Source organism: Macrobrachium rosenbergii, chromosome 31 (assembly GCF_040412425.1).
Source record: "Macrobrachium rosenbergii isolate ZJJX-2024 chromosome 31, ASM4041242v1, whole genome shotgun sequence".
NCBI classification, from domain to species: domain Eukaryota; kingdom Metazoa; phylum Arthropoda; class Malacostraca; order Decapoda; family Palaemonidae; genus Macrobrachium; species Macrobrachium rosenbergii.
Window position 1 is genome coordinate 27,722,396 of NC_089771.1, and position 27,995 is coordinate 27,750,390.

Genomic DNA, 27,995 nt, shown 5'->3' on the forward strand with positions numbered 1-27,995 from the left:
GATTCACTGAGGTAGAGGCCCAGATTTGTTGGTTTCTTGTAAACTTTAGTCGCATACCCTATCTGAGTCTGTTGTATGCACATAACGAGAAAGGGAAGGACACTGTTGTCACTATTCACATGTAAAATGGAGGACAGAGCACTCCTCAAAATTTGTAGGGGTTTCTAGGTCCATGTTGTTGACGGATGTAAGTGTCATCAGAGTAACAGTGCTATTGTTGGGCATCCTAAAGAGACACTCTTCAATGATGCCATGCAGCAGTTCACAAATAGGACTCCTAACAAGGATCTCATGCCATACTGTCTGTCTGGCAGTATAATTTCCCCTTATGTGTGGTGAAGGGGGCCTTCTTTTGTCTCAGAAAGAGCCTTCAGGGGTTCTTCCAGGATATTCAGAGCTGGGGATGTCCTTGCCTGTATATTCTGTCAAGGCTGTGACCAGTTGTCTCCTTGACTGGGACACTGACCTAAGCCATTAATTTAAATGTATGGTAGAAATATGCCAGGGAATTTTACATGAAGGTGGATTGTGTATCAAAATCTAAAGGCTCCACCCAGTAGAGTTGACTGATCTGCCAAAAATGGTAGACATGGAAGTAAACTTCCTTTCTTATCCAAAATTGATTACGGAGTTTTCCAAATTATATTCATGTCTGTTATATTGAGAACAAGCATAAAGTAGAGAAAAATTTAAGTTTTATAGGAATTTAATTTGCTTTTATACATTATAAAATACTTATTACAAACAAACTTGAGTCACCTATTTATTTTGCGTAGTTATAAATATCTTTAAAGGCACCTCATGTGCTTTTGTATTCTTTATAGAATTTTCTTCACAAGATTTCCGGACTCTCACAGCAATCTCACCGTTGGGCTTTTCCTCCAGATCAATAGTTTCACTCGATTCTAAATTTCCATTGATACCAGAACCATCTCCCACTTCTACAACTTCTATATTTTCTCTAAGCACCTGAGTTTCTTCATCTTGTACAAAATATAATGTAGGATAGCCATTTCCTAGACATATCATCAATTTTTTGGACTCTTGGGATTTTGAGAGCGCATAAATGTCTGACTGAACATAGTAAATGAAACCTTTGACAAGTGTTCTTAATTCATAAACAGTCTGAGGACTACATTTACTGTCACTTGACTCTGAGACAAGAAAATTCTCACAAGCATAATGGCTAACAAAATGTCTAATTTCTTTTGGCGAAAATATATCACGTAACACAAGACCTGTTATGTATTCTTTGATTTCGGGGTACATTAGGAACCCATTTTCATCTGGTTTTTCACTGTGTTCAAAACTTCGTCCTGCTCCTGAGCCAGCAGCAAACCTTGGAAATGCCTGGAAAGAAGGATTGCAGTTGTTAAGGTACAGTAGTTCTGACTTGTAGCATATAATTTTAAAATCTAATTAATACTGATAGGTCTATGTGGGAAAAAAATAGTTTTATATTACAAAAACTTCTTTTAAAATGTCTTGTGTAAACCAGAAGTTTGAGGACAAAATCTAAAATGAAGTAGTACATACTTTGATTATTCTGGTACTTTCTTTTACTGGAAAGTGAAGCTCTCCATCATTAAAAAGTTTCATTCTCTTTGGTGTTTTCTCTTCTTTACATTGTTCAGCTTTTCTCTGAAAAAAAAAAAAATAGAAACTTGGGTGTTTTCTTTATTGTTTATCTTTTCTCTGAAAAAAAAAAAAAGATTAAAAACTTGTAAACAATGAAGAATCACAAAATTTTTGTTGACAGTAAGTTGTCCCTCATTAAATTTCTGAAAAATTTAAATACAGTACTCTTGCTTTACTAATGCTACACTGCTTGGAGAGAGTGATGTGACCCAAAAACAGTCATCATTAGACAGAAGAATTGTTTATTTATTTATCCTTCTCTAGGTTGCCTATGTCATACCAACTGGAAACAGATTGAACGGGTGGAAGGAGAACACTTTTGATAATACCAGAGGCTTGTATATTTAAAGAATATAAAAATTGTTTCAAAATATGAGTCCAGTAATTCATAACAGGCAAATGGGAGCTCTCCCATATTCGTGTTCAAATGGGTTGAACTCTGTGGCATGTCCAAATTATTAAACAATAATAATATTGATGATATCACTTGGAGATAAAGTTTACACTAAGAACCATTTACTTCAATTGTCTCCAGGAGTCCCCACCAACCTGGATGGTTCTTTCTAAAAGTAATAAAATATGGGATGTGTTGCACAAGTCTGATTCTGTATTACTGTTGAACAAGACAGTGTTTTGTCACTTGGAACTACAACTACCAGGTGAATGAAAGGCAAAGACTGAAGATAGAGACAAGAGACAAGAAACTGGCTGAAACTCTTGTACTCTTCAAATGCAACCAAAGAAAGAATAGTAATTCATAGTGACAATCCAGCAATATTTTATGATGAAAATTAAACAATTTCCTAATTAAACATAGAAAAAATTTAATGAGAAAATAAAGTAATATTCTGATCTCAGACACTGTAACTTTGGTCAAGGTGTAGCTCTCATATGATGTTAAGTTAACCTTTCTTGAAATACAGTGGTTTCTTGGGCTCCCATGTATCATTCTCATGAGTGATTATGTTGAGTGGAGGCATCAAAAGCCCTTGCACCTATAAACAATACTGTGTGGGCAATTTACATTCATCTAAATTAAATGTACTGTAAATAGTAGCTGCTACTATGATCAGGCAAATGTTTTGGGAATAATTCTGATTTTAATTGAATAAAATATGGAAGCCCTGACAAACTTATGCTAATCATTGCTCTCCCTTGATCTGCATCCCCAATCAATGACTATTGCTGCTACTAAAATAACCAGGGTACTCAACACACTTTTTTTTTGGTAATGCTCTATGTAATTGATGGAACAGGTGGGTCATCTTGGGTACCACATTTACATTACTTAAACTGGGTGATGACTTTATAACCAGTATTCTCAAAACTTAAGTTGTGCCACATCCATGCCATGGCCTTCTTAGGTTCAAGTTACTTTGATTGTACAATTAAGCACATTCCTCATTTGATCACTTTTTAGTGCATACTTGTTTGGCTTAATACATGTGATGTACTTTGTTGTTATACATATCTTGTCTAAGTTAACTGACCTTTACCGTTTCTAGCTCTGTTTCTTTACGTACTGTTTTCACACACAGGCGTTTTATTTAATGAAAACAACCTAGTCCTCGCACTTAAAATCTAGGAGCTAACTTCTACTCAGATCCACTGCAATCCAGCTAGCCTTAAATCCCTTACTAAATCTCGTGATGACTAATCAGTGTCATTCTTACTATCCTTACAGCTGGGTCATGAAAAAATTATTCAAAGAGAGTCATCCTAGCGCATAAATACTTGTACAACTTTAATATGTTCAACTATAAAGTACAGTGAACCCCTCGCAATTCACAGTTCCAATACACGCTTCGTGATTTGTGGATTTTTCTATGAAACGAGACGTTGTACATATTTATTCAAGGAAAATTCTAACCTATTCGCTATTTTTCATAGAGAAATATTTCACTACTGTGATTTTCATATCATTTTTGTGACTAAATGCACTTTTTATGATAAAACTATCGAAATACTCAGGTGTAAGCATTTTTACAGGGGTGTCGGGTATTTGCAGATTTTAGATATTCGCAGGGGATTGTGGTATACATCCCATGCGAATACCCTGGGTCGACTGTAAACTAATATAGAGTAACAGAATAGAATATAGAATTTAGGCCAAAGGCCAAGCACTGGGACCTGTAAGGTCATTCAGTACTGAAATAGAAATTTACAGTAAAATGGTTTGAAAGGCATTTTGAAAACCTCACAGTTGCATTAAGAATCAATTGTCAGGAGACGGTGGAAAGTAAGATGGAAGAAAGAGAATATGAACAGAGGTACAATAAAAGGAACGAAACAGGTTGCAGCGAGAGGCCGAAGGGACACTGCAAAGAACCTAAGTAATATATTTGTTTACATATGCCTACTCAAGCAAAATAAAGATTTGGGGGATTTGTACATTTCAAATTTACATTCATGGCTTGTGATGCCATAATAAATACTGAAGACACTAGTAAAAACAAATTATCTTTATATTCCATAGATTTAAACCTTTCAGAAACCTAGCACCACTTGACAATAAAACACTTACTTTACTACGAGATAAAGTTGGCTTTGGTCCATGAGCTTCTTTATTCAGGTGATACTTGTAAATCTGCCATCTTGTAATGTCCGAACCCCGCAATTCAAGCTTCATCTTCCATTCACATTTGACATGGCTTTCGTGAATTTTTTTTCTCTTGCCTTTGCTCATGTTAGGTGGACGGTGTTGATTTTTTTTACGGTAGTAATTATGGCACGTGTGACAAAGAAAACTATCTTCTACAAGTTTAGACCAGCGATCAGAATTATCTGTGTAACAGTTGCAACATATACGTATTTGTTCTTTAGGCATTCCACAACAAGAGAATACACCATCAATAACACACACTTCATTCACTGGCTGTCCACATTTTGTTTTGCAGTTTTCACTTGTTGATGCACAATCAAGATACATTGTAGCAACAACTTTATTCCCAACTTCTTCTGGTGACACCTTTAGGGCGAATTTATTACCAACTTTGTGAATGCCAGGTCTTATGTGTGAAGACTTTGATTTATTCATTGCTGATAACATGGTACTGCCATCAGGAATAATGTCAATAATATTTTTACGGTAAAAGAATCTCTGCATAACCTCTGACTTGATGGCATGACACAAATATTGTTCTGTATCTGTGCCTGTTGCCACTTCCCCTATTCTAATCCAGTTTTCCACACCTTTACTTATAATCCACTCTCTACACTCTTGACTATCTATAAATTCTTGAATAGTTTTATGAGTCTCCGGTTTGTGAATACCTTCACTAGTACTTGGAAAAACTTTTGTAAGGAGTCTGCCATCTTGGAGTAAACACTGCAATCTGACTCGAACATCTGATATTTTAACAAGTTTTGGTTTTTCAGCAACAAGATCTAAAATATTTGAAAAGTTAAACACTGAGCCACTTTGGCTATCCTGACATTTCTTACTAACTTTTACATGACTGTGATCTTCTAATTTAACACAAGCAGGCTTAAAATCATACTTTTGTTCAGAATATCTTTCCTCCTGTAAAACTGATGACCAGCGATCATCTGTACCCGTAACTTTGAAAGTCAGTTCATGTGATATGGCTAATCCTAAACCTCCCTCCATACAAGATATCAAAAATGCTGCAGCAACACCTTCATATGGGTCATAATAAACAACAATTATTCCACTCTTGAATTTTGCTTGTTCATCATGACCTTCAACTGGAATTTCCAGTTCTGAAAGATTCTCAATACTATCAGCTGATGATATTACCAAGTGATACTCTCTATTTCCATTGGCACCTTTTCTCTGTAGAAAAATAATATGTTCAAAATATCTCTCAATAGTTATACGATTGAGTTTTCTGTGCACTGAAATTGGAATGCCATCTTTAACACTGATCAACGAATTCTTTTTACGACTGTCAATCAAGTTCGCTCGGGTTTTGATTGATTGGAAGGTTGACCAATCCATTTTACTTTTAAGCTCTGGCATTACATTAACTTGGGTCTCACTCAAAAGTATTTGCTTTGGAGTTAACTTTGCAAGGGAACGTAATTTATCCCACTTGTCTCTCATCATCAGGGTTGGCCTCGTCTGACATGGTACTTCGACATTGTGCTTTTCAGAGTTATTGCTATGTTGATACACAATCCATTTTGTAATGTCATATCCACTGAGCTCTAACTTCATTCTCCAATTGCATTTAGTATGAGTTTCATGAATCTTTTTCTTTCTATTATTCTTTCTGCAATAGGGACGGTGTACACCACGTCTCTGATAAAACTTGTAACAGGAGTTACAGATGGTAGTGTTGTTCTCAATTTTGTACCACTGCACTGTGTTGTCTATCCCACAATTGCTACAGAGTTGAGTTTCTTTTACTTTTCCACAGCATGAAAATTTGCCATTAATAATTGTAACATCACTGATTGGTGCACCACATTCAGTTTTACATTTATCAGTTAGCGATGCACATTCCAAGTGAAACCGAGCCAACACTGTTCCTGCCACTGTGTCTGAAGGCACTTTTAGTTTGAAACGGTCATCTGCTCTGTGGGAGAGCCCCCCAGTGCTCATGACGCTGCTAGTTGAAGCTTAGGCAGTATGTTCATCATAAGACAGTCTCAAGAACTTCTTCTCACCAAATAAATCCTCTGATTTATCAAATTTGATATTTGCTGATAAACTGCTTGGTGTCTGTTCACCTGCAATTCACCAGCTTGACCAATTTTCCTCTTTACTTTCTTTCAAAGCCAACGCTGCTAATCGGTTTCAACTTCGCTTCTTCTATATATCAATAAATTCTTGAACAGTTTTACGAGTTACCGGATCTTTGATTGGCTCTTCCAGGGAAAACCTTTGATAGATAATATATCTATAGGTGTATAACTATGATATAAGCATCGAGATATGAGTTAGTCTTGGTTCCTCAGCTATGAACTCTGATATATTGGAAGAATCCAATTTCTCTACAACTGCTAAACGTCGAATGCACACTTTGCTATTTATGAAGTTTTGGATACTGTCCAGCGCTTCTTTGTCACCAAGGCCAAGTGTACTGCATTCAAAAGACTTTACAAAAACTCTGTTATTTAATTTTGTGCATTTTAGGCTAATATTTCCATAATGATAAAATATAATAGGCTCACAGACGACAAAACTTTTTATATTTGAGTAATCAATTTGGTAACTGGTGACACCACTGCTAAATGCCTCTTCACCAGGTTCAATATTAATAAACTCTCCAGGTTTCAAATCACATTTAAATTCTTCATACTTGTTTGCTTCTGATTTCAAAACAACCCTGACAGCTTCTGACATAACTCCAACGTCCACCTCATTCGTTTTGTAAGCCCCACTGTCCTCTAGGGGTAATTCATTCTTCACATTATCAGTCTGACATCCATCTACCGCTGACTCTAATTTGATCTGAATGACAGAACTTGATGCTGGAATATCATTGCACTGTACATATTCTTTATAACCAGATAATACTTCCTTTTTAACAGCCTCTCTTCCCGTAAGGCATTCATTTCTGTCGCCTGTTGTGACAGCTTCAGATGTTGACACTTCGATGGTTTCTGCATAAGCAGGGGGTCTTACATATTTATCTTCAGTAATATCAGTTAATCTTGAGTATTTGTGGTCAACTAAATCTGTGACTGAATAGCCCTTATTATCTCCCATCTTTGAATTCTGAAAAGGAGATAGAGGTAAATGTATTAGTACTCATAAACAGTAAGGCCACAGTAGCATTAATAATTCTAAATGCTAAACATTGTAATGATTAATCTTTGCAAATTACCTTTAGTCTCAACTGCATTACTTTCTATCTTTTAATTTTTGTCCATTGAAGTTGTACTCTTCCCTGCACCATATTAAATCCAGTTATATTAATTATATACATGGTAAGACCGGTATACTAAACATTATTTACAGAGTTGTGTAGCATATTTATTGTCTACAATTGTTCATTTAAACATACAAAACCTTGATATGGAGTACAGTATTTTAATATTCTGTACCAATGTTCTACAAGTCCTTTTATGGACAAATTATAATTAAAAATTACCTTATACAAAAGGATATACCTATATGAAAGGAAAAAACAAACATTTGTCAATTAGATATGATTCATCAAAACCCCATTAATCAAATATAGGTGTGTATATATATATATATATATATATATACCTATTTTGCAGCCTGCAATATTCCCAGGTTCACCAGTCTTTTGTTTGATAGATGAAGAGACAGTCTCACTATGGATGAACATGGTCAACTGTCAGGCACATCACAACTAACAACCTCCCATTTTGTGAACCTACAGAGCCAAACACAGCTCTCCAATCACTCTCATGTATTTGCCTCTGAAAAAATTGCTATTCCCGCATATGTGAAGAATCTGTTTTCCAGTCTTTCAGTAACCATCACTCCCTTTGGTCCTTTTTTGCCTCAGTGCTTCAGTAAGTGATACAAGAGGACTTTGCAATTACTGTAGTAAGTACTGTACAGTCGACAGATTCATCTTAGGATTCCTGGATTTGTCATAGGCAAGTTTGTAAGTACAGTGGCTGAGTGTTTCATCGTGCTTAAAATTAAACAAACTGAAAAACTTGAACAGATTATGAAATAACATAACGGTTTAAACTGTGTTGCGTCTGAACTTTTCATGCCCATCAGTGTCTCAGTCTATGTATGTGTGCATGTGTATACATACACCATGTACAGTATATGTGTACAGGTATACGTAATGTATGCATCACGTAAAGGTAAACTACTGTATGTGCTTTCTGTGCATTTGCTCGTCCAGAACACACAAATGAACTTGGGCAATCACATATCATTGGCTGAAACCTTGTGTAAACAGGTAATGCAATATGTTCATTAATAAACAGAGTTATATACAACTTGTAATAAAATAATCACATGCAAAATGCAAGGGAGACAGAGAGATAGTAAATGGACAGACATTAATGTGTTTACTTACATAAATGCAATTTTCATGTAACTGACATGTGAAAAGAACTTTAAATATGAAAATTTAACTACATGGTTTAGTTCTGAAGATACTGCCTGACTGTATGACACAAACAAGAGTAGTTATTGCATTTGGTTCTTGTTCATTTTCATTCAATCATAACCATTTATGCATGTCATGGGAATAATGAAGCATGCCAAAAAAGTAAATGAATTGCACAAAAATAACTAACCATGTTTAAAGAACAACAATGGAAACTTCAAAATCAGAGTATGGGGGGGGGGGGCATTGAACAAAACATCCAGATGGGTAAGAATGTTAGTTAGGTTAGGTTAGAAGTGTTTAGGGCAGTTTCATGTTACCATGAGTGGATGCCATGGGTAAAGCATGTTTGAACACTTCAAAACAATGAGTTACCATGTCTTCTCAACTGTCTTTATGAGAAGAAACATAACAAACATCAAATAAGAATGGTTGTCATTTTAACAACAGATTTGCCAAAAGGCTGCCAAGTACTGAATTCAACTTGTGACTTAATCAGCAATGTACTATGGTAGCTGGTGTCCACTTTGCTATACCAGCTTGTAGAAAATAACCCTAGTGCTTTTCTCAGTAGGCCTAGCCTATTGCTATTTCTGAACTGACAACAACAACTATTTGACTATTTTCAATCAATTTGTATTCCAAATGACACCTGCCATACCAATATATAATTATTCCAATGCCAATTTTACGACACCCACAATACTGCCAATCAAATAGGCCCTTGATAACTTCGCCTCCTAAATTTAGTCCCACCAATCTGTATTTGATATTTTGTATTAGGTTACTTGGCAGGGGCAAAGCATCACCCGGCCAAGTCAGGGCATGGCACTCTAAGTCAGCTAAGGAGGGTAATTTCTGGTTAAGTCAGAGCATGACGCTCTATTAAAGGTTAGGTTACTTCAGGGGACAAAGGCCGCCCCCACAGCCAGGTTAGAAAGCTTAGGTCAAGATACAGCTTTCTAAGAAAAGTTAGGCTTGGCCCATTTTCACGTCGGATTTCTCACGCCTAACACCATCTCCCTATTCTGCTACTCTCCAACATTTTACACTATGTCTTGACCTTCAACTTTCATTAACCTTTGCCTAGCCTAACCTAACTTTGGATGCTGTGCCCTAACCTGTCTGGGAGGCTTCGTCCCCTTGGCCCGCCGAAGTAATTCATGACCCTTTACACTCCATTCTACTCAAAATACCTACCAACTTTCACCCACTATTGTTTTTTAGTGATAAAAAGAAATAAATTAGTAATGTCCTACCTTCAACACCATTAGCTTACCATTGATGGTACACGTAGCGAATTAGCGTTGCTTCATTTAGTGTACTTTTACTAATTCATTGTTTTTCCAACACTTCCTCAAACCCAATATCTTGTACAGTTGTGTAATGGATAAATAAAAGGAATATTGTCACTTGACACTAAGATTTATAAAGAATAACAGTTGAATTAGTAGTATTAGCAAGGTGTTTCTCTGGAACGGCTCCTTCGATCTGTATTGTAATTGTTAAAAGTTAAAGTTTATTTTCACTGAGGCATCATATCCTTATTGTAAATTCCCTTATATTCAAAATTCCCTCTCTAGACAGATATCTGAGAAGTACAATAATTAATAATTCATCTTTTTCATCTTGTTTCTGTGTATTGTTACTGCGTGAAGCTAAATCTAATACTGAGGAAGTAATGCTTTGGGTTTTTTGTATGGTGGGCAAGTGAGAAATATTCCCATTTTTATTATCAATTCAGATTCTAAACATTTGTTTTCCTCCCCATTTTCATTTCTTCCTTTACTCCATATCGATGGAGTTCGCATCCATATTGTCTTCCTTTCCTTCTCAGAGATCTGTCTAGAGAAAAAATTGAGAAGAAGAAGAAGGAATTTATCAAAAAATGAGGCTGGAAAGGAATTTATAAATAATAATGTATGGTACCCTTGGATAAAAATGAATAAGCGCAATTAAAAGCAATCTTGAACGACCGAGGGAGCCGTTTCCAAATTCCAAGGCTTATCCATAATTCTCCCACTACTACTAATAATACTTGCATGTAAAATTGTTTCATAGTTTGACAGTTACCTCTACTATTACTATACAAAGTTACTCCTGCTAGTGTAGATTAACAGTTACTATTACAACTACTATTCTTAGTATAGACTAATTACAGAGTACCTTTGCACATGTTAACAGCCTTTCAATGAGTAAGCAACGAGGAATTAGGTTTGACATTCAATCATCACTAAGTGTTCCTCTCGGCGAAATTTTGGTTCTCGGAAGGTTAGCATGAGAGAAGACAATGGTCCTGGTGAAGGAATTGCTGTTAAGTACTCAAATAACAGCAGTGAAGGTTAATGAAGAGGCGGTTTTTATAGGTAAGTGTAATATAGTTAATTGGCCTATATATGAGAAATATTGAACCACGTGTGGTTTTAGCTTAATGGCAATTAGGCCTGGCTACGGTAGCAAATTACCAGTTTTAGGGATACAGGACCCCACCCCCCTTAAATTCTACAGATATGGGGTAGGGGGAAATAAAAAACTGTTAAATGTAGTGATGCATTTTAACATCCCCATGATACTTCTGTAAGTACTGATTTTGATTAGGGTATTACCTCATTTCAAAGTGACACCCCACACTAGGCTATACTAAATGGGGTGGTCTAAATGGTGTCCTAGGTTAGGTTGAGTTGTAACCTTATTCTCTAACATATAGTGCTTGGGATTAGCCAAGTGAGGAGCCAGCACACAAGTTAAGGGTGTGTGGAGTCAAAAATGAAGCTATCATTTATTGCTTTTCTTTTATTGTTCCCCCACCACCTAAGCCCATGTTCTCACTGGCCCCTCATAGTTGTAGGATCCCGGTGCATTGGTGGCATTAGGCTACTTAAGTTCTTAGCAGCATTCCTTCAGCCCCTAGCTGCAAGTCCTTTCATTCTAGCCTATATACTATACCTCCTTTCATATTCCCTTTCTTCCATCTTACTTTTCACCCTCTCCTGACAATTGTTTCATAGTGCTACTGCAAGGGGTATTTCTAAGTATTGGCTCCACTTGGACTGTATGGAACGGTTCCGCGAATACGAGAGACATCAGGGAGCCATATGTTCTAGATGGGATTGGCTAAGGAAATCAATTATAAAAAGAATCATACTAACCTGGTGTATCCTACCTAACCTAACCTGGTAGGCTGTGTTACTTAGCCGGGGGCTGACCCCCTGGTAAAGGAAAATCCACTTTTTACCAAAAGTTCCCCTATAACACTGCACGTGTGCAATAGCAAAAATATAATAATTTCTGAGGTTAATTAGAGTCAAGCAACAAAAAATAACGCTAAATTCTTGATAAGCAATCAAAATAGGCTGCTATAGAAAAATCAATTTCCAAGGTAATACCCGGCACGGAGCTAATACTTAGTTCTACCCTGCAAGGTTTTTCTCCTGTTACACCTTTAAAACCATTTTACTCTTAATTTCCCATGAAGCACTGAATAGTCTCATAGGTCCCAGCACTTGCCTTCGCTTACTCTTGATATTTCATTCCATTCCATAATTATAGGATGTAAAGGGAGGTCTCGTATCTAAAGTTACTAATTTGCTACGAAATTGAATGTTAGAAACCTTAAGAAATGCTAAAATATAGGAAAGATCGTACAATATTTACATCTCCAAAATATGATTAAGGTGTGAAGTAAAATTTTATCCATTTATTGGAGTTTTGTATTTTAATCATAATTTGGTTTGCTTTTTGCTGAATGTCTTGTTTGGTTTGATTATTGAGTGTCCGAAATTGTATTGTAATATATGTCTTTGGTTATTACATTTGATGTAGGAAAGGAAATAGGTAATATACAGAACTCAAGTGATTATTTTATTTTTTTTACAGGTGAAGGACAATATCTGCATGTTCACAGTCTTTTAACTGGTGAGAGGTTGGCTGGTGTTCGTGTTTTCCAAGCTGCAACTATTCATGGCATAAAGATAATATCATCGTCAAATGGTTCTTCCATTATTTGGAAGACATTAGTTTGGGGTCAGAAGAGCTTGGCAGTCATTTGGTTCAAGCCAACAGAAAATAAATGGTATGTGGAAAGGAGAGATATCACAAGTGTGAATTGCTCATCTTTCCTTCTTATTTTAAGAGATATAATTTTAGGCCTTTAAGATTTTTGTAATAGGTGTATATTTTTTCAATATATTATGGATAATATGGCATGTCAGACCTAATAAAATGCATTAATTTAATGTGGTATGCAAACTTTTAAGTGTATTGTACTTTGGCATCATTTGGCTTTTCTGAGTACTTTACTTAAGAAAAGCAGGCCAGGTAGTTGAAATTCAAGCCAGAAAAGATTACCTCTTTGTAAGTGGCAGTAACACATCCAAATAATACATCTTGCATGGTCTAAAATATAAAAATCTTCGTAGCAACGAGTGTTCTTTGATTTGAGAGTATATCCCAGCTGTTGAAGATAGCTGACTCCAGCACTGAAGAAAAATGGTGGGTTAGTGCAGCTGGACTAGAATCTGCTTAGCCAAGCAAACTAAAGGTTTCTTGCATGAAAGCCAGAACATTCTAAATTGATCTGGGATCCTCTCTGGAGTGTACTGGTGCCAGATGTTGGATCCCTTTAAAGGAGTAAGGTTCTCTGGTCTAAGACAAGGTAAGAGCAGCCTTATGGAGAAATCCATCTCAGGAGAAGTGTTGTTAATGAGACCCCTGTGCCTGAGTCAAACAGTCTAACAAACAACAGTCAAAACTAAAGAATACATATTAAAACAAGGGTATGCCCCAATACAATTAATGTACCTTCATGCTCCCTAATACTCAAGACCAAACTTAGAAATTAAGGAGAGACTACAAGGCTGCTTTTTAATTCGAGCCAGGAAAAGACTGGACTCACTACAACTAGCGGATGAAGGGCTGCATTTTCAAACAAAATTTCCATGCCTTTACAGAAATTTGCGACAAAGAACGGAATTACATTTCTTTAACACTGCTTTAATAATGTTCTACAGAGACAGGTATCTCAAAATTGAATGATGTATCAATAGCTTTTACATTAACAATAATTACCTTCAGTACCACACTGCCTTTTCATCATCATTTTTCACCAGGCATCTCTGATTTCTATAGTTTTGAATTGATACTTCAAAATTATTTGGCTAGGAAGTGCCTTCTTATGTAGTGAAGATTCTACATAAAAATCATCATATTTTTACATAGGAGATAATGCCATAAAACACAATAAAAGTCATGGAAATGCACTGTATGTTAAAGAATTTTGTTTTTCTCACTGAGCTGTGGTTTCAGTGGATGGGTAGTACAGGAAATCCTTGTATTTTACTTGTATCTAATAAAACTTATTGTACTGTATATACAGTATTGCCATTTGTGAATTAATTCAGATGATTTTATTGATACATTATTTCTTTTATTAGCTTGGTATACACAAAGGAAAAACATTTTGAAGATTGGATTGTGGATGCTGTGTGGGAGGATCTGACCCACATCTTGGTGGCTACAGCACACAACGCCCTACTTCATGTGAAAGTAACTGAAGGACCTGCTGAGCATATTCTTCCAGGGAGTGAAACTAATAAAACTCTGGATGATAGCACTTTGGGATGCTTTGAAATAAGAGGGAAAGAACAGTGTTCAGAAAATTGCATTCTTTATTGTGGGTGCATTGTAGTTGGGTCTGGTTTTCATGAAAGTGCTGTTTTGTTAGCTGGAACTGTTTTCAGTCAAGTCTTAATATGGGGACCATGGGGAGAAAAGGATCAGCATGGAAGAATTGCACCACTCCATTGTCTCACAGGACATCAGGTGAGTCGCGTTCACTTAATGTAAATGTTAGAACTAAATGTTTGTTTGTTGATATAAGCTGCACTGGTACAGATATGCGAGTTCAGTATACTGTACAAATATTTTTTATGTACTCAATGTATAATTTGAATCAATGGATTTGCTTTACTTGATTAATTTTTTTATTATACATTTTTTCCTATGAGGATACAAACGTCATCTGCATATATACCCATATTTGCATTTTTATCAACTGCAGATGATGTCTGCAGTTTTATAAGCTTATGATTGTAACTTATTTTTATTTCTTACTTTTAATAATTTATTTGTGCATAGAGTACTGAATTTCAGCAGTAAATACATCCTATCTAATTACTGTATTGATGAAAATTTTGTAGTTAATAAAATCTACAAACCTATAGTTTGTAGACTGTGAATAAGAAAAGGAGATGATTTATTCCTCTTCCTCATCAATGAATTATTACTGTCACTATCGTCATTATCATCATGAACATTTTCACATAAAATTTTTCCCGTATGGGGTTAGACTTACAAAGTGAATTCTCCTGAGAGTATGTTCTCTTATGAATACATTTTAATAGTCTCTTTTAGTTGTACATGTATAGTATTATATCTTGAATAAAACACATACAATTAAGTAACAAATAAGGTATGCTCATTTCTTGCACTCATGAAGGACTAAATGTGCAATTGCAGGTTGGGTATTTAACATAAATTTTCTATATGTAACTATGTAACTGAATTTCCATGTTAACATATTATTTATTTAAGCTGTGAAGCAGTTTTGCCAATTGACATTTCACTCATAATTTTTACTTGTAGGGAGTACTGTTTTCTATCAACTTTTGTCAAGAGGAAAACGTCATTACTACAACTTCAGATGACAGAACTTTGATAATCTGGAAAATTCACAAACAAGATGAAAGCAGCTCCAAGGTTAAAAAGTACTGGAATTGCTGTCAAATCACTGAAGAGCACAAGTGTTATGGGCATGGTTCCAGGGTATGGAAGTCACTGATATTACTGTTTTGCTATATAAGTGTAGGTGAAGACTCCAAGGTTTGTGTGTGGAGTCATGATGGAGAATTGAGGATGTCTTGGCATGGCCACGATGGTGCTTGCATTTGGAGCATTGATGCATCAGCGGATGGAACAAAAATTGTCACAGGTGGTGGGGATGGCAGTGTGAAGTCTTGGTGCCTTCAACAAGAAGGTTCTAAAAATCCAGAGGTTATGATCAAGTTACCTTGGGTGAGTGTTGATACTGAAATGAAGGCTGACAGTGGCATTTTCAACAGGAGTTTTCAGAACAAAAGAAATGTGAGAGAGATACAAAGTGTTTCAGAAACCCATGATGTAAAGTGTGATGATGATATAAACTTAAGTAATAATTTATTTGAATGTGATTTAGAAGTCCATAGTCAGACACCCACCAGTGTTCTCAGTTCTGTGGTAACAGAAGACTTTCCTAGATGTGTTGCTCTTTTTGGAGTGGACACATATTTAGTGATGCTGGATAGTGGGAAATTATACAGCTGGAACTGTAAGGCATCAGAGTGGTTCCTAGTTTATGAGGATCAAAGACTTAAAAACTACGCAGTGATGGAATGCAGCCCAGATCAGCAAGTGGTTGCTTTTGGAACATTATGTGGTCGTGTTGTTATCTTGACTGCAGGTATGTTTTATGATGGTTCTTTACTGAGCTAGCAACTAAATATGAGGGTGACTATGATGCTGTACATAGTTCTTGTCCAGTTATAATGTTTTGTGTTATTTTCATTTTACCCTCTAGATAATTGTAAGTTTATCGGCATACTTTTTCCACAGATGTGTCTGATCATCATATGAAGGTTGTTGCTGATGAAAAAGTTGTTGATGGCAAGGTGTTTGCCCTGCATTGGTTGAATTCACAACAGTTTCTTACGTGTGGAAGTAAGGGTCTTATTGTGACATGGATTTTTGATGTATGTAAAGGTAAGATTTGAATTGCTTAAGTTCAGGATAATTTTAACTCATGTTTAGCAGTAATCTGTTTTATTTGGTGGGTAATTTGAAATCACACTTCATGAATGAAGTATGCTTAAGAGACACAATAAAGAGTTAATACAAATGATCTAAGATCTTAAAAATTAACTGTTTAGCTCAAGAGTATTAATGTACAGTACTTCATGTACAAATTTTGACACAGTAATGTTGTGTATTTGGAATACATTCGTAAAAAGTGTTTGACTCGGTGAGATATCTAGTAGTTAGTGTTAATGACTATCATTATGGAAATGTAGCTTCTTGATAGGGGCTATAAGTATATCCTAGTTGCTTTTCTTGTGTGCCTGAAAAAATAAGTGCTAAACCAAAACATTTAATTTATGGAAAGTTTTTGAGTCACATGGTACACTATGCTAAGGTTATTTGGTCATTTGTCTTATAATAAGTTAATGAGTGCCCTCCTCCAGCCCTTTGAATTTTTTTACTTCACACAGTGTACACAAGTTTACAGAGTGTGTGATACTTCTTTTGTCTTTTATTTTTTATGTTTTTCCATATGAGAATCCCATTCAGTTGCAGCTTGCAGTGCACTGTAGTAATATGTCAGCATTAATGTTTATGAATTGGGATTTTTATTTGGAACTTATATTTTATGTAGCATGCATTTAGCAATTTATTATATGTGTGTATCACACATTTAAGAATTTATATATTTTATGTATCATGCATTTTGCAAATATTACATGTATGTATCAAACATTTAAGAATTTATTTTCTGGTCGTTTCAGGAACAATTAGAAAATTGCAAACATACACACTTCCTGCATGCAAGCAACGTTGGGTGTCAGCAGCATGCTACTTTACAATACAGAATAGAAGTCATCTCATTTGTGGGGACCGAGCAGGAAGTATTCATCTCTATTCTGAGAATGTTAGTACAGCTAGCCATGGTTTCTGCACGTTTTTTGTTAGCAAATCTTTGCATTATATTATTTTGTCAGAAATTTAGACAAAAGATAAATTGCTAAAGACAAAAAAGCTGGAGCGTTTGCCTCCAACTTGAGCAACACACCTTAAAGAAGTATATGGAATCTACTGATGTATGCAAAATTTGAAATATCCTAGTTTTAGACTTACAGTATTCTATTAGGAGTACCCTCCTTATACCCATGCATGTGGACTGGTTTTGTTTTTGGATCTGGTTTGGCTCAGTGAAGCACTGATGATGTTTGTAATAGTAACAAGTATCCTTGTATTGAAATATTTGCCAGAGAGTAACATTGAAGACTTCTTTTATACATTGACAGTGACTCTTGCTAACATCACACCAATGCAGACAGTTTAGTAAAAGAAGTTATTTTAACCCTTATTTTGAATATAGTTAGTAATAGATATAAGTTGGTAATTCATTTTTATTTTTGCAAAAAGGTCTAGTTTTAAGATTTCTCCTCTGCAATATAATTACTCTTATTTGACTTCTTATGTGCTTCCTTTTCATCACTTCATATATTTATATAGTAAAGTATGGAGGGTATGCACCAGTTTTTATACAGCATTTCTTAATAACAAGATTTTTGTAGTGATTTTAGGATTGCTTGATATTTTTATCTTCCCTGAGGGGAATAGGGAAGTAGGAAATATGAAATTTTCTTTTGTAATATAGTCTAGTGAACTTTCATTTCTCTGCTTATTATACCAGTCATCAGGACCTCAGCACAGCCTCCGCAGCATCCATGGAAAGAATGGAGTGACCAGCCTAACCAATTACCAAGGATACCTTTATAGCACAGGACGAGATGGATGCATACGTTGCCTAACTGTGCAAGACTACAAGTTACAAGTGCTAACAGTGACACGTGTTAGCAGTGCAAACTGGATTGCCTCTTTAATAAATCTGCGTGGAAGGCCACTAGCTGTGTGTTTTCATGATGTAAGTTTGCTTAACTTTTTATTAATTGGCACTACTGCACCACTAAAATATGAAAATGAATTCTACAACTTATTTAAATGTGTTCCTGTCTCAGTAAAATGCTTGAAAAATCTCAGAAGCATTTTCAAAATAATTTGTTTTTGTGACAATGAATATTTTGCATCAGGTCAAGCTAAAGTTGTGGAGTTTAGAAGAAGATCGGGCTATTATTGATATCGAGTGTGGTGGTGGTCATCGGTCTTGGGACTTGCAGTGTTCAGAAGAAAATAATAAACTCTCCTTCATCTATATTAAAGATGCAAAACCGTACACTTTTAGCACAACGCTGGAGGATAAGCTTATGCCTCTTATCAAGGTAACATTATTATAAGGATACTGTCAGCTGTCTTGTAATATGTGATCAGTTTTTCTTAACCTTATATAAGCATAAGCTGAAGTACATTCAGAACTAGGTGTGAGTTATGCTGTTGAAAACTCATGGTACTTGTAGACTTCTTTCAAGATAGCATGTGATTTTGATTTCAGTTGATTTGCCAAAGGGGGTACCACTTTCAGGGTACCTTCCAAGGCATTGATAGGGGCATCAAAAGTGATTTGCATAGATGCCTTGGTCCCTGCCCTCCATTTTCTTCTTTCCTTTATTTTACATCCTTTCTATTAGGTCTCCTCTCACTTAGCAATCCTGTTTCTTTAAGACTATGGTTGCTTCAACTCCATTTTCCATTTTTACCAGCTCTGTGGGACACTGAAAAGGTAATTTATTGGTCAAAATAAAATTGGTAGTATTTATGAATAATTCAGTTACAATAAGTTTACTAACTAAAATCATTTGAAATTGGATTTACCAATTTTTCTCATTTATTTTTGTCACAATAAATTTAGTATTTTAATATTGTTCCTTTTTTATAAAAAATGTAAATGCATATTGGAATCTTATTGTTTCTATATGACAGAAAAAATACCAGAAACTACGAAGACAAACAAGCTAAAATGGCGTGCTATGAACCCATCAAAGTAAAAAAGAGGAAAGTCAGTAAATTCAAGTAAGTACAGGTATTACTGTAATTTATTGAAGGAATGACTGATAATGGAAGAATTTTATGGGGGGTATGGGCATGTGAATTTGAGTCTTTGTCTTTTAAGATCAAGTAAGTGGATTTGGCTGGCACCATTGTACAAAAGTAAGGATATTTATGATTAATGGGTTTGTATGAAAAATTTTTATACAGTATTTTGTAAAAACTTTTTTGTTACTGAACAATATGTAATCTTAGTTCATTAATTTTCATGCTTAATACTGTAATGTATTAACTTTTAGACTCCTGTTAATACAAGAGAAACCATGTGCCTTGAAGTGCTGCTGCAGCAAGACGATACTACATACTTTGCCACTGGAGGAGAAGATACAACCCTTCGACTGCATGCTCTCAGCTCTTATAGGAATAAACAATTGAAGACATTTAGTGTGATACGCAGCCATATCTCAAGTGTGAGAACCATGTGTTGCATTGAGAGCATGAATGGAAAAAGTATCCAGTTGTGACGAGGGTACCTCCAAATGGATAGTAACTGCTGGGGGCCGAGCTCAATTAAAAATCTGGAAAATGTTTTATCTCCATTCAGGTATGCTATGGGAATAAGCCCCATGACAGAAACAAGATAACGTGCATATTTTTAATTATAAATATCTACAGTATATGCAATAGCTTGTGATCATTATAAGCATGTGGTTTATCAGTGTAAAAGAGTTTTTTGTAGATTGTACTGATTATGAGTTGCCTACTATGCAGGTAATGACAGGGAGAGAGAAGACACTCCAGACATCTGTTGCCGAGAAGTTACATCACACATGTTGAGGACTGGTTCAAACAAAACATGGAAGAGCCAGGAAATGACTTTTGATCCAGAGACGCGCTACATGGAAGCAAAAGCTTTCTGGGTGTCAAGACAAAAAGCTTTGATTATATTGGCTTCTTCAGATGGATTCATAAGGCATGTTGTATGTATTAGTTTTAACAGACCATCATCATTGCTACAGACTTTTTACATCAGCTTTTCTCTTTTATGTTAGATGTGAATTGAGTCCTTGAGTCCTCTCTGCTCTCCTGTCCTGTGCTATTTCTAAACTTCTATCAGGTGGAGGTCTTTATGTCCTTTTATTATGATTTCCTACCAGTCTTTGTTCTGCAGCTTTTATATTTACTGCATTTCTGACTTAACTGTTCTTCATCCTTTCTCATCACATGCTCAGACCATGTCAGCTGTTGAGGTTTCAATTTATTTTCCTGCCAGTGGACACCACACCTCTCCACCACTTCCTTTTGTAAAAATTTTTCATCCAAGTGCACTTTGGCCATTAATCTGAAGTCTTTGGTCACACATTTTCAAAATCTGTATTCCTCTGTCAGTGTCATGTTTCAGCTGAAAGAGTAGTACAGGCCTTATGCATGCATCATAAGTCTTTGTTCTCTCTACCTGTACTGATAGGATATGTTTTGTACTGGCATCATGAGTGATAGATTTGTGGTGAAAAATTAAATTTTATAGAAAACAAAATTGATTATTTTCATGAACTCCTCACTCATATATGGTGTACTCTCAGCTCAGGCTGTCTCACAAAAAAAATGAGACAATTACAGTACTCAATAGGCATCTTAAGTTCTAGGTTATACAAGTGCAGAAGGATGACTCTTCTGTCTGTTAGATAGAAGACTGCAGTCTGTCTGGACATTCAGACAGTGAATGTGGACTGTATATGGGTGAGGGGATTTGTACAGAAAAAATAATGATCTATAAAAACTTGGTAAATGTTTGGCATTTGATATTTTATTAATCTCAAAAATAATAATAATAAGTAAGGTGCTGCTTGTCAAGTGCAGTTACAATTTTGTGTAGAAATTCCAATAGTTATTTTAATTTTGTCTCGGTTCTTTATAGTATTCTGCACATGCATTGTACACTAAATTGTCTATTAGAACATGAAAATTCTATTTCTCAAAAAATATTGTATATATTTTCTTGTGTTTTTCAGGTTCTTTGAATTTGACAATCATCTGGAGCAAATAAAACTATTACACTCACAGGCTTGGGATCATTGCCTGTTAAAGTTAACAACATTACTTGTGCATGAAAACTGCATACTTGTTTCTGGAGCTACTGATGGCTTCCTAGTATTTTGGAATATCCAGGTTTGTACATAAAATGTCATTAAATTGTGTGATCGTTACAGTGGTGTACATACAATGGCCGTAATGTTTCAGCAGACCTTTCCTCAAAACAAAGACATTCTAGAACGTTGAATTGATTTATTCTTGTCATTCAGTGATTTATTTCAGTGAATTAACGTTTAATGCTACATGATTTTCTAAATTTATAAAAAAAAAAAATCAGTATTTTATGGGGGAATAAAAATTCTTGAATTTGTTTAATCCACCCCAATCATTTTACATGGGCCTAGTTCAGTGGTCAACAGCTCTCTAGACACACAGAAGAAAGGACAGCTTTCACTTAGCCAGGTTGCCTTCTGGGCAGTGCCTCTAGTGTAAATAGTGGTACTGTAGCAACAACTTGCTGCTTTTGCTTCCAAAACTGTTAATTTTGCTATTTTATATTTCAGATTGTTTCTTGTTTTATCCCCATTTCTGTAAGGATTTCAGTATTTCTCCTGTTTTTAATGGTGTATGCATACGTCTCCCAATTTTTTAAAAATAAGAGTATATTCTTTATTCATGTGTTGTATATTACCATGGTTGTGTGAATTAAAAAAATCATAATTGTACAAAGTGGCTGGCATAAGGCTCTAAATGTGCATTTACTGCACTGGCTACTTCCTTAGTCCTGACAATCAGCTAGTCAAGTATGTATGTTCTTTGATTTTGCTTGATAGAGTAAATTTCATAAGTTCATATAAAAGGCATTGACTGTATTCATTTCATATATTTATTGACATTTTCTTATTTTAATGGATAATTTAAATTTTTATATACAGTGTACAGTTGTTGATGAGACTTATCTCTCCAATATTTATCCTTTAATTTTTGGATCATTAAGCAAAAATTAAATGAAAAATACTGACAGAGATGTTCACCTCACAATTTTGCATGTAGTTTAAAAAATGAGAAATTTTTAACATAACCTCATCATCCTCAAAAATCTCTAAATTTCTTATATTAAATTGATAGGAATAATATTTGCTTAATGACTGTTTGCTTGACTTTATTCATGCTAAATCATTAATTTTACTATCAAAGGGAGCATGTGATTTAAAAAAAAAATATGCAGATAAATTTTTGTAGCAGCAAATAAATACATAATGTTCTCATTTAACCAACAGTTTAACATTTAAGAAAAACCTAAACATTGGCCATATGCTGCCTTTATAGGCATAGTTTTACATACACATCAAGAATACAAAGTCAACCTGCTTAATTAAAAGTATTTTTGGTAGCTCAAAACCAATTATTTTATGTAATAATAAACTTTTTCATTTCAGCCCATCCTTGACTACATTGCTAACAACTCTGATGATTATGATGACTGTCACCCTGTACCTGAAATTAGTAAAGTAGATAGCATCAAGGCCCATCAGTCAGGCATCAACAGTATTGCAATTACGTCAGAAAGGAATTTAAGTGGTGATTTCAATCCTAACAGTTTCATCATAGCAAGTGGTGGCGATGATAACAAAATTGCACTTTGGAAAATAACTGGACATTTTACGGAGGATAAAGTATTGAATTTTTCTACCAACCATCTCTGTGAAGTTCATGGACATGCTTCACAGGTTACAGGTAAGTCCTGTTATGTTTCTATCAGTAAGAGTTTGCACTCTTCATCTAAATGGTAGTGGTTTGACATAACTTTTGGGGAACAGGGAGGGTTTAGGTTACTGTGTTCTGCAAAACTGTTATATACTTTACTACATACTCTGAAATTATTGACATCCTTATGAGACAGAAATCAGCCAAAAAATATTCATACTTCCATCCTCCCTGTTAATCCATAACTACACTCTTAAAGATATTTGATATAACAGTTTATTATGGTTACCATTATAAATAAAAGCAGCAGCAATAAATAAATTCTAGTTGTAATACCAGGTTACAAGTAACAACCTTCAGTAGAATATTAATATTTTCATGATGTATTAATTCAGAGAGAATAAAATGACACTGGACAACTTTTGAAAAATTAAAAAGAAATCAAAGTTCAGTCCTTGATGGTCACTGTTTCTTCATTGAACCTCAGAAGATGAATAAGATTAAAAATTTTAAACAGGCCTGACTTTGTCTGTGGAATGAACTCCAGTATGAAAGCTTGAATGGTCAGTGAACTTAATTAACAAGGTGTCAACTGGTGGTTATGGGGGGTGAGTATGAGAGTACCCATAGTTCACCTTCCATCACTAGTCACTTTTCCATTCAGCCACAGCAACAAACCAGGGTGGTTAGGATGGTATTGTGGTAAAAGGCTTTGGTTTGTATACCTGGGAAAATACTAGTCGCTTAAAAAATTTTTTTCTTTCTTTTTAACAAACTATCACCTTTTATTTAGGAGACAAACTCCTCAGTTAGGAGGTTGTCTCTGCCAAGTGACAAGAGTCGAATCCTACCCAGAATCTTTACGCTTCCAGTCACATATGTGAACAGAGGATACAATGACTCCTGTAACCACCTACTCAGTCTGGCATAAAGGATAAGAATCTCCCATCATGGGCTGGCAGGTTCCAAGATTCAGAAATGAAATAGAATGGGTGAGAGACCTCATCCTTCTGAAGACTGGAAAAGACACCAAGAAACTCATCGACAGACTATACCAAGATTAGGCAAGCCAACAGACATTCTTAAGATCAAACTCTAGGTTCAAGGTTACACCCAAGGGCTCAGTAAGACACTTGAGCTATGTTACAAAGAACAGAGCAACCTCTCACTTTGGAGAATGAAGCTATTGAGCACGAAAAAACTCCCAAAAACTCCTCATGCATCGGAGACTCCATCAAGGTAGGAAAATCCATGTTACCCTTGGAGAGGAGTAATGGGATACTCCACACCTGATTCATCTTGCTTCTCCTTTGTGAGTGAACAGATTTAAGCTGTCTTTTGCTACTGTTTTCATTGAAGGAGCCATGATTGATGCCTCGGACCCATCTCCCACGGTAATAAAGAAGTTATTTGCTTGATTGTTGGATGGCAGGGAACCCTCTAATCCACAGATCAGATTGTTAACCAGATCAAAAGTACCAGAAGCATCTGCAACCACAACTTTGTCTCCTGATTGTACTCTAAAGAAACTCTATCAGAGTTCAAGAAGGAAGGCATTGCTTACTTCCCCCATGATCATTAGGCTCACAAGGGGCCAAACAATTTGCTGAAAGGGCTTTAAGAGGAGGGCAAAAGCCTCCAGGAATCAACAGATTCATTAAGGCAAGTGTTGGAATCTCCCACAAAGCTGACAAATCATTAGCCTTGACCTTTCTTTTAGATTGTGGACTCAAAGGATCTGCATTATTGATGCTGATTACCAAAATAAGAGATTGCGGAGACATAATAGTTTGAAATCTCGGCCCACCAGCCCACAGACTCATGATAACGATCTTAGGCTAACGAGTAACCTTGTGAAATGATTGTCGAAAATCCATAAACTTCAGTATGGTTGATCGAAGCCAAACTTACTGCTAGTGCACAAGTCCAGGTAAACAAACTAGAACATATTCTAGGTCACTTACCAGGATGTGTGCTAACAGTAAGTTCAGTTTTGACCAATCACACAGAATCTAAGGAATTCCTATCATGATTTCAAATGTTAACATGTTAGCCTACGATCACTATCATGAAAAAAATCTGCAGGTTGGTGGACTATGATTCCACACAGTTATGTCAGTTTATTTCGGTAACCAGCACCACTTCTATAGATCATTCATGTCTACAATCCAAAGGAGAGTTCAAGGCTGTTATTTACCAGGTTCTTTGTAAAAGATTCCACAACTTTCCTTAGGGAATCTGTTTATTCCTAGGTTGCTTTTGATCAGGTTAACGATCTGGCCAGTGGATCAGAGGGTTCCCCCAACATCCAGCAATTGAATAAAGCAATTCCTTACTATTGTGGGAGATGCCTGAGCGACATCAATCATAGCTCCTTCAGTGACAGCAACAGCAAACATAGTTGACATCCGTTCTCCTATGAAGTGGAAGCTAAACTCGAGAACCAGTCAGGGAGGAATTGCAACTTTTCCTTCCTCCTCCCTCGAGTTGTCACACACTACCTATTCTCCTCTTCCTCTTCTCCTTGAGAAAGACAAAGAAGATATCTCCCTCAGGAATAGGTTGGTGTGGAGTTCCCTGTTACTCCATTCCAAGGGTAACATTGATTTCCCTACCTTGGTGGAGTTACCCATCCATGAGGAGCTTTTGAACAGTCTTGTCTCCTGCTCAGTAGCTTCATTTTACCAAGTAAGAGGTTGCTTGTTCTTCGCAACCTAGCCCAAGTGTCTTACAAGCCCTTTGATGAAACCTCAGACCAAGAGTTCAATCTCAAGACTGTCCAACCCCTGGAGGGATGATCCAATATCAAGTATACGCCAAACGAGAAGGCAAGGTTGTCTCAACCAGGTGTACTTGCAGGGAAGCATAGTAGGAAGTTACCCCAATGCAGTTGTCCATAGACCAGATACACAAGGTTGCACAAGATCTGCCCAGTGTGCCTCCAAATAGACATGGAAGGAAGAGCTCAAAGATTTCTCCTTAGAGAAAGAGCTCAGTGCATGCACACACACACCAAGCAGGAAGGCACCATTTGCTCTTCCCACCTGTTTGGCCAAAAGGAATCATGTGCACACATGGTCCAAACTCCTCACATGTATTAACCAAACAGGTTTTGCATTAACAGGCCATACTAAAAGTTCTTTGTACAATCCTTTTGGATATGCAAGCTTTGCTGTCTGTTTTGTCCATTTTTTCTTCCCATCAATTTTCCCACTTTTTTGTCTGGCTCTTTTGCCCTTAACTTAGGAAAAAAATCCCCTGACCAGTTCCTATGAGATTACTGATAGATAACATGATGGCAAGCTGTTTAGCATAACAAATTAGTTGACAACTGTAGATATAGAGCAGAGTATTGACTTAAACATTTGTAAACTGTAATGTAGATAATGTATTAAGAAAGTAGCAACTTCTATTGTGATTGTAGAATATTAATAATACTAACAGCCTGCTAAGACAAATTTAAATTAATTGATTTATATTTCCCTATAAAGTTAATTCAACATCTTAAATAGCTAGAAATTATTACTTTATTCATATTTTCACTACTATATCTTTTTTTTCTACTTTAGGTCTACACTGGCTCACACCATGTCATCTGTTAAGTACCTCCATTGATCAGCGGGTAATAATATGGAAGATCCAAGAGGGTGACAAACAAGATAACACCCAGTTGAGTTCATACACAGATCATGCTGAAGTGGAATCACAAAGGAAGCAAAATTCTCTTACTGCTGATGGTTTGGTATCTGTAAAGCTGGAAGCTGTGTCTGCACATTTCTCAGGAGTACCTGATGTGAAAGGTTTAACAATTAGCAACATCAGCAAACACACAACACAGAGCAAAAATTACAGAGCAGGGGATAATGTCTATTTGAATAGAGTATTTATTTATGGAGTGGGGCTGCAAGTGTATGATGTTGAAATAAATGGGGTTAGCTAATTATGTTTGTCATTACCTTTCTGACTGTGCAGTAAAATTGTAAAATTTATGAACTTACGTGTTTCCATAACAATTTGCAAACTTGTTTTGTATTTTTTCAAAGTTAAAAATCTACAGTTTAGTTTAGCAGTACGTTTGTAGTTTGTTCATTACAACCCATTAATTATACGGTATACTAATTTTTGGGTAGAACTAATTCCAGTACTGTACTACCAACCTTATTTTGTGAGGAGACACTGGCTGCACCTTTCCAATGTTCTCCTTTCTGTTCATAAATTAAATTCACTAAGTTACTGAATTTTAAATTTACTTTCTTAGTTTCTTGTGTAACATTATTTGCATTCTGCTTCTCTGTTATATCAGCGTATTTTGACCTACTTGAAGGGCTATATACAGTTGCCTGGCTACCGCTTTCTTATTAGCTTATAATTTTTACTAGTACAGTATGTCTCAATATGTGTCACAATTACCAGGTAGAGCCTGCAGCTCTTTCTTGCCTTCTGTAGAAAAATACAACTTACTTTCAAAATCTGATATTTGTTCCTACTGATATACAAACCACTGCCTTTTATTTGAGACCTACTCCGTAGGTGGGAGGTAGTCTCCAACAACTGACTGATGTCGAACTTCACTCGGAATTCCAAACAATCCATGTCATGGGTTGGAGGTAGTTCCAACAACTGACTGGTGTCGAACTTCACTTGAATTCCAAACAATCCATGTCACGTTGCGGGAGGGTCTCCAACAACTGACTGATGTCGAACTTCACCGGAATTCCAAACAATCCATGTCACAAGGTGGAGGTAGTCTCCAACAACTGACTGGTGTCGAACTCACTTGGAATTCCAAACAATCCATGTCACAAGGTGGAGGTAGTCTCCAACAACTGACTGGTGTCGAACTTCACT

General features: G+C 35.9%; 2 protein-coding genes across 3 annotated transcripts; one reads left to right on the forward strand and one right to left on the reverse strand.

The window, feature by feature from the left end:
* Nucleotides 1-688: 688 nt before the first annotated feature.
* Nucleotides 689-10,144, reverse strand: LOC136855463 (uncharacterized). 2 transcript variants are annotated; one of them, XM_067132531.1, is made up of 4 exons: nucleotides 9,931-10,144; nucleotides 4,163-7,324; nucleotides 1,537-1,641; nucleotides 689-1,350 (listed from the first exon to the last, which is right to left on the reverse strand). In XM_067132531.1, exons 2-4 carry the CDS (start codon nucleotides 6,203-6,205, stop codon nucleotides 760-762), a joined length of 2,739 nt encoding a protein of 912 aa, XP_066988632.1. In that variant the 5' UTR covers nucleotides 6,206-7,324; nucleotides 9,931-10,144; the 3' UTR covers nucleotides 689-759. The 2 variants fall into 2 exon arrangements, with proteins under 2 accessions (XP_066988632.1, XP_066988633.1); XM_067132532.1 differs by having other exon boundaries at nucleotides 9,911-10,109.
* A 537-nt stretch (nucleotides 10,145-10,681) lies between these two features.
* On the forward strand, nucleotides 10,682-27,181 carry LOC136855465 (tRNA (34-2'-O)-methyltransferase regulator WDR6). The gene is given in 14 exon segments (XM_067132535.1): nucleotides 10,682-11,017; nucleotides 12,528-12,723; nucleotides 14,084-14,471; nucleotides 15,294-16,146; nucleotides 16,299-16,445; nucleotides 17,246-17,388; nucleotides 18,157-18,387; nucleotides 18,554-18,742; nucleotides 19,706-19,900; nucleotides 19,902-20,010; nucleotides 20,163-20,379; nucleotides 21,419-21,575; nucleotides 22,880-23,177; nucleotides 26,717-27,181. Coding segments are annotated over 14 exon segments (3,570 nt in total). The 5' UTR covers nucleotides 10,682-10,941; the 3' UTR covers nucleotides 27,088-27,181.
* The last annotated feature ends 814 nt before the right edge of the window (nucleotides 27,182-27,995 follow it).